General features: G+C 41.4%; 1 protein-coding gene across 6 annotated transcripts in view; it reads right to left on the bottom strand.

Moving 5' to 3' along the window:
* Positions 1-12,784, bottom strand: part of RALGAPB (Ral GTPase activating protein non-catalytic subunit beta) — a 142,874-nt gene that overhangs the window by 68,737 nt on the left and 61,353 nt on the right. For all 6 annotated transcript variants that reach the window (XM_039498169.1, XM_039498168.1, XM_039498170.1 and 3 more), the window contains one exon: positions 10,832-10,999. In XM_039498169.1, the coding sequence (XP_039354103.1) occupies positions 10,832-10,999 (168 nt within the window). The remainder of the gene's footprint in view (positions 1-10,831; positions 11,000-12,784) is intronic.

The following is a 12,784-nucleotide window of genomic DNA, read 5'->3' as shown; positions in this document are numbered from 1 at the left end:
TAAGCAAATCCCTAGTACCATGGGAACCAAAATGGCAGTTGCTCCAGGATAATTAAGGCACCTGGGGCCAATTAAGAACTTTCTAGAAGGCACCAGAGAGAGCTACACTGATTGGAGCACCTGCAGCCAATCAGGACAGGCTAATCAGGGCACCTGGGGCCAATTAAGAACTTTCTAGAAGGCACCAGAGAGAGCTACATTGATTGGAGCACCTGCAGCCAATCAGGACAGGCTAATCAGGGCACCTGATATAAAAAGGGGAGCTCACCCCAGTCAGGGGTGGAGGAGCCAGAGGAAGGAAGTGTGTATGAGGAGCTGGGAGTCAGAGACACAAGGAACTAAGAACTGAGAGGGTATACTACTGGAGGATTGAGGAAACACCATACAATCAAGCAGTATCAGACACCAGGAGGATCCTATGGTGAGGATAAAGAAGGTGTTTGAAGAAGGCTATGGGGAAGTAGCCCAGGGAGCTGTAGCAGTCAAGCAGCGGTTACAAGTAGCACTATAGAGACTGCTGCAATTCCGGCCCTGGGCTGGAACCTGGAGTAGAGGGTGGGACCGGGTTCCCCCCAAGTCTTGCTACTCCTAAACAGACATAGGAGGAGTTGATCCAGACTGTGGGTTTCATCCAAGGGGAAGACCACTGAGGGGAGGAAAATCCGCCAATAAGCGCAGGACCTACTAGGGGAGAGAAGGAACTTTGCCACACATGGTAAGTGTTGTCATTTCATTTTCAGTGAGTTCAAATGAAGCTTATCTACCCCAAATAAGAACATACATGCTTCCATGGCTGGTTTTTAAATGCAGTTTGAAACCCATCCATTAAGCCCTTCCAGTCTCATGACCATTTCACACCTACCATCTTCAATAGCATGTCATCTCATACTAGTCCAATAGTCCTCTTAGTCCTGATAAAACATTCTAAGTATTTTATCAGGTGCCAACCCAGCAGCTGAGTGTATACTCTTTGGTACCCACGAGCTAGACAAGGATACAGCAGCAAATATTTCCTCTAAACCATTCACACGCTACATTTTAAACCAGGGATCGGCAACCTTTGGCATGCAGCCCGCCAGAGTAAGCCACCTGGCAGGCCGGGCGGGTTTGTTTATCTGCCGCATCCACAGGTTTGGCCGATCGCAGCTCCCACAGGCCGCAGTTCACTGCTCCAGGCCAACGGGGGCTGCAAGAAGCGGCATGGGACAAGGGATGTACTGGCCGCCGCTTCCCACAGCCCCCATTGGCCAGGAGTGGTGAACCGCGGCCAGTGGGAGCTATGATCAGCCAAACCCGCGGACACAGCAGGTAAACAAACCAGCCCAGCCTGCCAGGGGGCTTATCTTGGCAGGCCATGTGCCAAAGGTTGCCAATCCCTGGTTTAAACTAAGGTAACCAGTTGTGCATAGGCACACAGTCACACACAAGTTAGCTATATATGGTATTGCATCCATTGCATGAGACCTAGAAACAGGATCTCTTTTTACAAAGAGAAGACAAATTGCCTCTTCAATCAAACTGAAGGAAAAAAGAAGCATGTGACATAGTTTTAATCTGTACTTTCCTTGTCAGAATAAGGCTCTTTAGCCTCCACTCTAATCTAACATTGAAACCCAGTGTGATTGCGCATACAATCAAAACACAGGGGGCAATTGACATTTAACCTCTTACACTGAACTCCCAGAAGGAATAAACACTTCTGTGAGTAAATACACAGATATACACTATATTTCAAATATAGAGATTTGGTAAAAAGGGGTTTAAGCCCTTTGGCAAAGTCAAAGCCATGCTAAAACCTGGACCCAAACAAGGGAACCCATGATTGAGAATGTGCTCTTAGTCCTTTGGAGGGATAACTTGTGCTTCTGAATGGTAGTTTAGGAGCAATATGTACAGCAAGGAAATTCACTCCATTTTCCATTAAATGCCACCTCCTTTTTAGCAAAATGTGCTCTCTTCTTTACCCTGTACCACATACTCTCATAGAAGGTTAGGGTTGGAAGAGACCTCCCTGCTCAAAGCAGGACCAACTAAATCATCTCACCCAGGGCTTTGTCAAGCCGGGCCTTAAAAACCTTTTAAGGATGGAGATTCCACCATCTCCCTAGGTAACCCATTCCAGTGCTTCACCACCTTCCTAGTGAAATAGTTTTTCCTAATATCCAACCTAGACCTCCCCTACTGCATGAGACCATTGCTCTTTGTTCTGTCATCTGGCACCAATGAGAACAGCCAAGCTCCATCCTCTTTGGAACCTCCCTTCATGTAGTTGAAAGCTGCTATCAAATTCCCCCCTCACTCTTCTCTTCTGCAGACTAAATAAGCCCAGTTCCCTCAGTCTCTCCTCCTAAATAATGTGCCACAACTTCATCAGGTATCAGAGGGGTAGCCGTGTTAGTCTGGATCTGTAAAAGCAGCAAAGAATCCTGTGGCACCTTATAGACTGTTAGTTCAAAATCCTGAACTCTAGGATTGAGTTCTCAATATTATACAACAGAATACTGTGCAAACTACCAGGGATCATGTAGGACTTAAACAATTATGTGCTGCTATGCAAGTGGAAAGAGACAAAGTTCCAGCCTTAAGTTCTTTTGCTTAAGAAATCACTTACGTTGCACTTTTCACTGTGAAAGCATTCCGATAGACAGCTAAAACTGTTAGTCTATAAGGTGCCACAGGATTCTTTGCTGGTTTAACGTCATCAGATTTCTTTTGGCCCAATCCTCCAATTTGTTTAGGTCACTCTGGACCCTATCCCTACCCTCCAGTGCATCTACTTCTCCTCCCAGCTTAGCGTCATCCACAAACTTGCTGAAGGTGCAATCCATCCCATCATCCAGATCATTAATGAAGATGTTGAACAAAAAGGGCCCCAGGACTGACCCCTGGGGCACTCCGCTTGACACTGGCTGCCAACTAGACATTGAGCCGTTGATCACTACCCATTGAGCCCGACAATCTAGCCCGCTTTCTATCCACCTTATAGTCCATTCATCTGATCCATACTTCTTTAACTTGCTGGAAAGAATACTGTGGGAGACCGTATTAAAAGTTTTGCTAAACTCAAGGCATATCATGTTCACTGCTTTCCCCATATCCACAGAGCCAGTTCTCATCATAGAAGGCAATCAGGTTGGTCAGGCATGACTTGCCCTTGGTGAATCCATGTTGACTGTTCTGATCATCTTCCTCTCTTCCAAGTGCTTCAAAATGGATTCCCTGAGGACCCGCTCCATGATTTTTCCAAGGACTGAGGTGAGGCTGACTGATCTGTAGTTCCCTGGATTCTCCTTCCTTCCCTTTTTTAAAGATGGGCACTATTTTTGCCTTTTTCCAGTCATCCAGGACATCCCCTGATTGCCACAAGTTTTCAAAGATAATGGCCAATGGCTCTGCAATCATATCAGTCAACTCCCTCAGATGCATTGCGTTTGACCCCATGGACTTGTGCATGTCTAGCTTTTCTAAATAATCCTTAACCTGTTCTTTCACCATTGAAGGCTACTCACCTCCTCCCCACACTGTGCTGCCCAGTACAGGAGTCTGGAAGCTGACCTTGTCTGTGAAGACTGAGGCCAAAAAAAACCAAAAAAACAAACAAAAAAAACACAGAGTACTTCAACTTTTTCCAGATCATCTGTCACTAGGTTGCCCCCCGCCCATTCAGTAAGGGTCCCACACTTTCCCTGACCACCTTCTTGTTGCTAACATACCCGCAGAAACCCTTCTTGCTAGCTGCAACTTGCTAGCTGCAACTCCAATTGTGCCTTCCTGATTACATCCCTGCATACTCTAGCAATATTTTTATACTGCTCCCTAGTCATCTGTCCAAGTTTCCACTTCTTGTAAGTTTCCTTTTTGTGTTTAATCTCACCGAAGATTTGTTAAGACAAGATGGTTGCCTACCATATTTGCTATTCTTTCTGCACATAAGGATGGTTTGTTTCTGCACTCTCAATAAGGCTTCTTTAAAATACAGCCAGCTCTCCTGGATTCCTTTCCCCCTCATATTAGCCTCCTAGGGGATCCTGCCCATCAGTTCCCTGAGAGAGTTGAAGTCTGCTTTTCTGAAATCCAGGGTCTGTATTCTGCTGCTCTCCTTTCTTCCTTTTGTCAGGATCCTGAACTCGACCATCTCATGATCACTGCTGCCCAGGTTGCCACCCACGTCTACTTCCCCTACCAATTCTTCCCTGTTTGTGAGCAGCAGGTCAAGAGGAGCACGGACCCTAGTTGGTTACTCCAGCACTTGCACCAGGAAGTTGTCCCCAACACTCTCCAAAAACTTCCTGGATTGTCTGTGCACTGCTGTATTGCTCTCCCAGCAGCTGTCATGGTGATTGAAGTCCGCATGAAAACCAGTGCCTGTGATCTGGAAACTTATGTTAGTTGTCTGAAGAAAGCCTCATCTACCTCAGTCTCCTGGTCTGGTAGTCTACAGCAGATGCCCACCACAACATCACCCTTGTTTCTCTTGCCTCTAAACTTAACCCAAAGACGCTCAACAGGCTTTTCTCCAGTATCATACTGGAGCGCTGAGCAATCCTACTGCTCTCTTACTTACAGAGCAGTAGGATTGCTCTGAGCTCTGCTATGAGATCTGCTGCACAATAGGTCTAAACATGTATGACTTGCCCCTATCCTTGTCATGGTTCAGTTCACGCACATGGGTTGAAATCTTGGCCCCACTGAAGTCAATGGAAGTTTTACCATTGACTTCAACAAGGCCAGGATTACACCATGGGTATTTGGCAAGTGAATTGATGTATCAGGTATCATTCAGAGACAGAGCACCCTGAAAACAGGAACGGCACTGTCACAAACTACTAAACTTATTACTTGTGAAACCAACAGTACCATCAATGATGTTAAGGTAGCTCTTCGCATGCATACTGCACCAGATAGAAATTGCCTAGGAAAATATCTTTAGATTAACTTTTTTTCCAGTAGCAAATACCAGGTAAATTCTCCTGCTCAGAGTTAAGACCTTTTCCAGGCCAAAAGGAACAGCAGCTCAAAATTTCACAAGGGACAGATTTACATAATAGTTCTTTTACATGACTTCAGGATAACAGCAATATTAATTAATATCTAAGAAATATAGTGTAGAAAGCCTGCACTGAATAAAATGAAAGATTATTAACTATTTGTCAACATGTCAGACGTATAGCCTCCTGGACATAAGGCTCAAGTAAAGTTTTATGATGATCTTTACCATATTCAAATCAAGTTTATTTTTTATATACCAAAACAAAAAAACCCTAAGTGGCAGCATTATTCTCAAAATTAAGAAATTAATTCACAGGAATAATACAAATGTAAAATAGAAGAAAAATTCCATTGTGCATCAAATCTTTAAGAATAAATAGGTTATAAGGGCATTTGGAGCTAGGCTGGGCTTTTCCATTTCTTCATCTCTCCTTTTTGCTGCATATTTTTTTTTTAAAGAGACAAGTATATAATCAACGCAGTTTATGTACACTGCCTCTTAAAATGTAATTTTAATTGTTAACAGTAACAATTATGTAGATATATATTTGAGAATCTTAAAAAAATCGAAGTATTATTTAAAAATCATTAACAGAGAGATGCATTGCTTACATAAAAAAGGCATTGATCGTCGGTCATCTCAGGGAAGTTATCCTTGACATGTAGGACTGAAAACATTTATTCATCAAGCTCATAGTCAGTATCATCTCTATCCAGGGTACCACTGACGGACACGTTATCACACTAATCCTCATCCGTGCCACATCTGCACAGCTCCATACAAAGCAAGCTGCTGGTCAAACATTTGCAGGGTGGTGAGCACCTCATCTTTGCACACAAGCATTTCATTAGCTGAAGGATTGGTACAGGAGCATATAGCATTTCACATGTGACTGGTGTGATCAATCCATCCACCAAGACCCATCCATGCCTGATAGCGACGGATAGATTTGGATGCACTCAATTGCTTGATAATGTGACCTCTTCATGGCAGGTATAAATGCACTCTTTGTTGGTGGCAATTTTTCTCTGTTTATCTGCTTCTTGGAAAACCATCCACCAATGTAGCTCTGCAAATGCTGAGCTGGTCTTCAAATGGTAAACTCGGCATACGAACACCTCTAGTGCATTTGTTACCTCACTAGTTTTATTAGTTACGTCCAAAACAGATTGCGAAGAGTTACAAAGGGATCTCACAAAACTGAGTGACTGGACAACAAAACGGCAGATGAAATGCAGTATTAATAAATGCAAAGTAATGCATATTGGAAAACAATCCCAACTCTACATATAAAATGATGGGGTCTAACTTAGCTTTTACCAATCAAAAAAAAGATCTCAGAGTCATTGTGGATAGTTCTCTGAAAACATCCACTCACTCTGCAGTAGCAGTCAAAAAAGCAAATAGAATGTCAGGAACCATTAGGAAATAGATAGACTATATAAATCCATGGTATGCCCACATCTGAATACTTCATGCAATTCTGGTCATCCCATCTCACAAATATTAGAATTGGAAAAGGTACAGAGAAGGACAACAATGATTAAGGGTATGGAGCAGCTTTTCTATGAGGACAGATTAAAAATATTGACTGTTCAGCTTGGAAAAGAGACAACTAAGGGGAGACATGATAGATGTCTATAAAATTGTGATTGGTGTAGAGAATGTGAATAAGGATATGTTATTTACTCCTTCACATAACAAAAGAACCAGGGGTCACCCAATGAAATTAATAGGCAGGAGGTTTAAAACTAACAAAAGGAAGTACTTCTTCACATAACACACAGTAAACCTGTGGAACTCTTTGCCAGAGGATATTGTGAAGGCCAAAACAATCATGAGGTTCAGAAAAGAACTAGATATGTTCATAGAGGATAGATCCATCAATGGCTATTAATAGGGCCCTCCCAAATTCACGGCTATGAAAAACACGTCACAGACCATGAAATCTCATCTCCCCCCATGAAATCTGGGTCTTTTGTGTGCTTTTACCCTATACTATACAGATTTCACAGTCCAGACTAGCGTTTCTCAAATTGGGGGTCCTGACCCATAGGGAGTTGCAGAGAGGTCGCAAAGTTATTTTAGGGTGGGGGGTGGGGGGATGCGGTATTGCCATCCTTACTTCTGCACTGTCTTCAGAGCTGGGTGGCTGGAGAGTGGCGGCTGTTGGCCGGGCATCCAGCTCTGAAGGCAGCACCCCACCAGCACCAGTGCAGAAGTAAGGGTGGCAATACCATACCATGTCACCCTTACTTCTGCGCTGCTGCCTTCAGAGCTGGGCGGCCAGAGAGTGATGACTGCTGACTAAGGACCCAGCTCTGCAGGCAGCAGCACAGAAGTAAGGGTGGAAGTATCACACCAGGCCATCTTTACTTCTGTGCTGCTGCTGGCGGCAGCTCTGCCTTCAGAGCTGGGCTCCCAGACAGCTGCCACCACACTCCAGCTGCCCAGCTCTGAAGGCAGCACCACTGCCAGCAGCAGCGCAGAAGTAAGGGTAACAGTACCACAACGTCCCCTACAATAACCTTGCAAACCCCCAATAAACTCCTTTTTGGGTCAGGATCTCTACAATTACAACACCATGAAATTTCAGATTTAAATAGCTGAAATCATGACATTTATAGTTTTTAAAATCCTATGACTGTGAAATTGACCAAAATGGATAGTGAATTTGGTAGGAGCCTAGCTATTAACCAAGGTGGTCAGGAATGCAACTCCGTGCTCTGGGTGTCCCTAGCCTCTGATTGCCTGAAGCTGGAAGTGGAGAACAGGGAATGGATCACTTGATTTCCTTTTCTGTTCATTCCTTCTGGAGCACCTGGCATTGGCCAATGTCAGAAGACAGGATACCAGGCTAGATGGATCATTGGTCTGACCTAGTATGGCCGTTCTTATGTTCTTAGTGGGAAAAGTCTCAGCCATCCTATGCACCTTCAGAGTGAGAGAGTGTATTTGGAGGCTGAATCAAATGCCTTCCAGTAAGATATTTTGATTTTTTCCAGTCAATCTTTCAGTAGTGTCACATCCTGAAAGGGCGCAGTAACCCAGCAGTGTGGCAGCTTTTAATGGTCTGACCAATAGGAGTATCTCTGAGGGATATACAGTGATCTGTTCCCCAGCATCGGGGTTAAAACAATGTTGAAGAAGGCTCATACTTTCCCAAAGTCTCACACATATCAACATCACACAGATCTAGACACAACCAGGAGACTAGCAAAATAATGACCTGTCTGCAGTTAGCTCTGTAATAGTCCCTGCCATCTTCACTCTGATTTTCTTCTTTGCATTCAAGCACAACTTTAGGCTGTTTTTCTTGATTGTAGCCCACGATAATTCTTTGGATTTTGAAGGCTTCATACAAGTCATGACCCAAAGTATCCATTCAACTGACATTTTTAGCTATCTCATCACTGAAGACTACTTTCATCAAAATATTAATGAGCTCCTGTCTGTCATATGTGAATGGGTTGCCAGTCCGAGCAAGCTCAACGGTAGCTTTAAAATTGCCCCTTTTTGGCATTTGACAGCACCTAATGAGTCTAGCCGGTGCTTGGTTATTTCTGGGGAAGTCACTCAAAATCTGGGGTTGGGGTGCAACAGTAAGTGATGTAGTTCTGAGGTTGCCAGGAAAAACTGGGAAAGGCCATTTGGAAGCTGTGTTATGCCCACAACTCCCCTTTCCTCCCAAAAAACTTTTAATGCCTGTTTTCCACGTTTCCATATTTTATGGCTTCGCCTGAACCAAGCACACAGAAAGGAGCTAGTGATCTTTTAACAACCCAATTTCCTTTTCAAAATTCCTCCCCGTTGTCAGGGTCAGACTTTTCTAAACCTCTTATTTCAGCGAAGCCCCAGGCAACCATTGCAGAATAGTTGGCAAAAAATATTTCAAAGTCTTCCAGTGCTGCAAAGTGCAAATTCCAATTAGTAGTCCTGACAGATCAAATAAAGGGTAGCAAAGACTCAATCATGTTCATATATTGCTGCACTATCTCAAAAGTTGGCTGATTCGTCGATTCAACCTCACTGAATTGCTTGATCCATTCTGCAGTATTGCAGCTCCCCATCATGTGGCAATAGGTCATTAAGAGCAGAACGTACACTGGATGTGTGGAACTGGTCTTGCAAATCCTGTGCCCCTTCGAAAAGGACTTCAAACACATTCATCTGTTTTTCAAAGACAACATCTAGGTATCACTTTTAAAGGGCAACAAGTGTTCAGGTGTGTGCTTCTATACAACAAAAGAAGCAGGTGTTCTTTTTGCAATGCATGCCCTGGGACCTAATATAAGGTGAGTCTTGCCGACAGCTGGCCATTGTCCCAGCATCTTCAACTTTTTCTTGATGTACTTTTTCTCTAACCTTACCAAATTCAGTTTATGAGTGCACTTCTTATAGTAAGGTGCCATTGAGCTTAACCAACTCCCCTATTGGGGTATTTTCCAAAGATTTAGCTACTAGTCAGTACTCTGTCTCCCCATTGATGCCTGAAAATTATCAAGACCAAAAGTAAAAAACAAGGATTTTGTAATAAGTTATTTTGATTATAATTCATTGTGTTATGTTATGTATGTTATATAACTATGTGCATACCAATTATAGATGGATTCAAGTAATTTCTGGCTGGATGCAGACATCTTAACCAGAGTCTCATTACAACTCTTTTGGTATAATAAAGCAAGCTGATAATCAATACGACCGAATCACTTTTTTTGCCTATCATGGCAAATCAACGTGAAGTGCTCCTTCCATTTATAGTCATCCGTAACATTCAAAAAATTAATCAGGGATCATGTTCTGAGCATTGCCTGATAACAAAGCCTTGGCAATTGAGGGCCACAATTTAACGTTGTGAGGAGTGCATGTCTGACATGTCTGTGTTAAAGAATAATTTTTAAAAGTTGATTTTTAAACATGTTCTTGAATACATATCTACATAATTATTCTAGGTTTGTCACATTCAGTAGCATTGTGTTAGCAGCTTCCTCCACCCACGAAGATATTATGATTCAGTAGATTTTTATCAATCAAAATGACAACTCCCTTACTTTTCTATCATTAAACTTGCCCACAGAATTAAACATGCTCCCAAGCAGAGGTTTGCTGGATTCTCATGGGCACCCCAGAGACAAGAACATTATATTCTTTGGAAAGGTAACATGCCATTATTGGGTCAAAACCCCAATAACAATTAGTTAAAGCTAGGCTTGGAGGGATTCGATTTTTAATTGGTAAGTGTTGATTTCACTGTGCACACACAAACAGACAATAAATATTTCCAGCAATATTAATCAAAATGTACAGCTAGGAAAAGAAAGAAAAATACTGTTTGACAAGTTATTAAAGTTGATTTAAGGATATTTACTTTGTATATTTTGACATGTGATGTTGGCAATTTGGGTTTTAACTTTTATAAAGCTTGAACATTTTGAATCTCAACATACAGAATCAATTAAATAATTATTGTCTGACTCCCTTACTGGCTGAGCTGCCCATAATTTCCCAGAAATGCAAAAACTTAAATAATTAAAAATAAAAAATGCTTTAAAATAAATATTATTATCCATCAAAATTATATACATATAAAAAAAATCAAATCCGCCAAGCCTTGTTAAAGGTAAGGAAATGCAAGAGCCTGTATGCACTATGATTATCATTATAAAGCCAGAGTTATTACCAAGCACTAATGTTGCTGTTTAACATATATTTACTGGGTCAATGACCCTCAGGGTACAGTTTAGAATGCACTAATGAAAACTATTCACAAGTAACATGTCACAATTTTTCTTTTGACATCTACATGGGGGGAAAAAAAAAAGAAAAAAAAAAGTATTTTACCTGTCAGGTAAAATTGTTTCAAGGGCAGAAATGAAGTAAGGAACCACAACATCAATCCCTTTCAGGTCGCAGCAGAACAACGGAGGAGAGTTTAGAATAATGCTGGCCAGCACTGGGTGGCAAATGAAATCTGCTATCTGCAAACCCTGAATTAAAAGCATGTAAAATCTGAAAGAGAGAGTCAGGATTAAATGGTTTATACAACAAGAGCCTTTGCATTAGCAGTTAGACTGGTCATTAGTCAATAACTATTTTTAACCTTTTAAATTAAAATTCAGACCAAAATGTTTCATTAAGCAGGAGCCTACAGTTATGCTCCTGAATCCATATGCACCTAAGGGTGGAATTTTTAAATGCTCCTAAATGACTTCGGAGCACATATTCCATTGACTTCAGACTGCAAACCCTGATGGAGTAAGATAGCCAGATCAAAGCATTTCAGCTTTGATTTGTGGGAAGTTCATATTTGGAAGGTGATGTTGGTCACAAATATAGCACAGGTTAGAGTCTTACCAATTTTGTTTGAATTCCTTAGTAGAATTTCAGATTTTTACAGATGTTTCTACTAACGTTTAGAAAACTAAAGAAAAAAATATAAAGCATTCAATTTAGCAATATAAAATGAAAAGTAAACAACAAGTATAAAAAAAAAAATCTATTTTGGTTTAAATGACTACTTTTATCCAGCCTGCGATACTTTCTACTGAGTCCTCATGCATAGGTTTTGGGGTTTTGCCATTCCTGCTTTAAAAAAAATATTTCCCTCCCACCTGTTGGTTGCGTGAATCTTCCACAAAATACAAAATGTACAGTGCTCACTTTATACTGTTTTTGATTACAAATATTTGCACTATAAAAATGATAAAAGAAATAGTATTTTTCAATTCACCTCACACAAGTACCGTAGTGCTATCTTTTTAACATGAAAGTGCAACTTACAAATATAGATTTTTTTTGGTACATAACTGCACTCAAAAACAAAAGAAGTAAAACTTGAAAGCCTACAAGTCCACTCAGTCCTACTTCTTCGCTAAGACAAACAATTTTATTTACATTTACAGGAGATAATGTTGCCCGCTTCTTATTTACAATGTCACCTGAAAGTGAGAACAGGCATTGCAAGATATTTACATGCTAGATTAGCTTAATATTTGTATGTCCCTTCATGCGTCAGGCACCATTCCAGAGGACATGCTTCCATGCTGATGCTTATTAAAAAAAATAATAATTACATTTGTGACCGAACTCCTTGTGGGAGAATAGTATGTCTCCAGCTCTGTTTTACCCGCATTCTGCCATATATTACGTGTTATGGCAGTCTCAGATAATGACCCAGCACATGTTTGATTTTAAGAACACTTTCACTGCAGATTTGACAAAAATGCAAAGAAGGTACCAATGTGAAATTTCTAAAGATAGCTACAGCACTCCACCCAAGGTTTAAGACTCTGAAGTGCCTTCCACAATCTGAGAGGGACAAGGTGTGGAGCATACTTTCAGGAGTCTTAAAACAGTAACATTCTGATGCAGAAACTACAGAACCTGAACCAAACCAAAATCAACTTTCTGCTTTTTTCATTATCTGAGTTAGATGCCAAAAATGAGTATTTGTTGGTCCACACTGCTTTGGATTGTTAGTGAGCAGAAGCAGTCATCAGCATGGATGCATGTCCTCTGGAATGGTGACTGATGCATAAAAGAACATATTAATCTTTAGCGCATCTGGCATGTAAATAGCTTGTGACACTGGCTACAACAGTGTCATGCGAATGCCTGTTCTCAGTTTCAGGTGACATTGTAAACAAGAAGCAGGCAGCATTATCTCCTGCAAATGTAAACAAATTGGTTTGTTTGAGCGATTGGCTGAACAGGAAGTAGGACTAAGTGGATTTGTAGGCTCTAAAGTTTTACATTGGTTTATTTTTGAATGCGGGGGTTTTTTTTTTGCTTTTT

This window comes from Mauremys reevesii, linkage group 13, assembly GCF_016161935.1.
Source record: "Mauremys reevesii isolate NIE-2019 linkage group 13, ASM1616193v1, whole genome shotgun sequence".
In the NCBI taxonomy this organism is placed as follows: Eukaryota; Metazoa; Chordata; order Testudines; family Geoemydidae; genus Mauremys; species Mauremys reevesii.
This window is presented reverse-complemented; position numbering and strand designations above follow the sequence as displayed.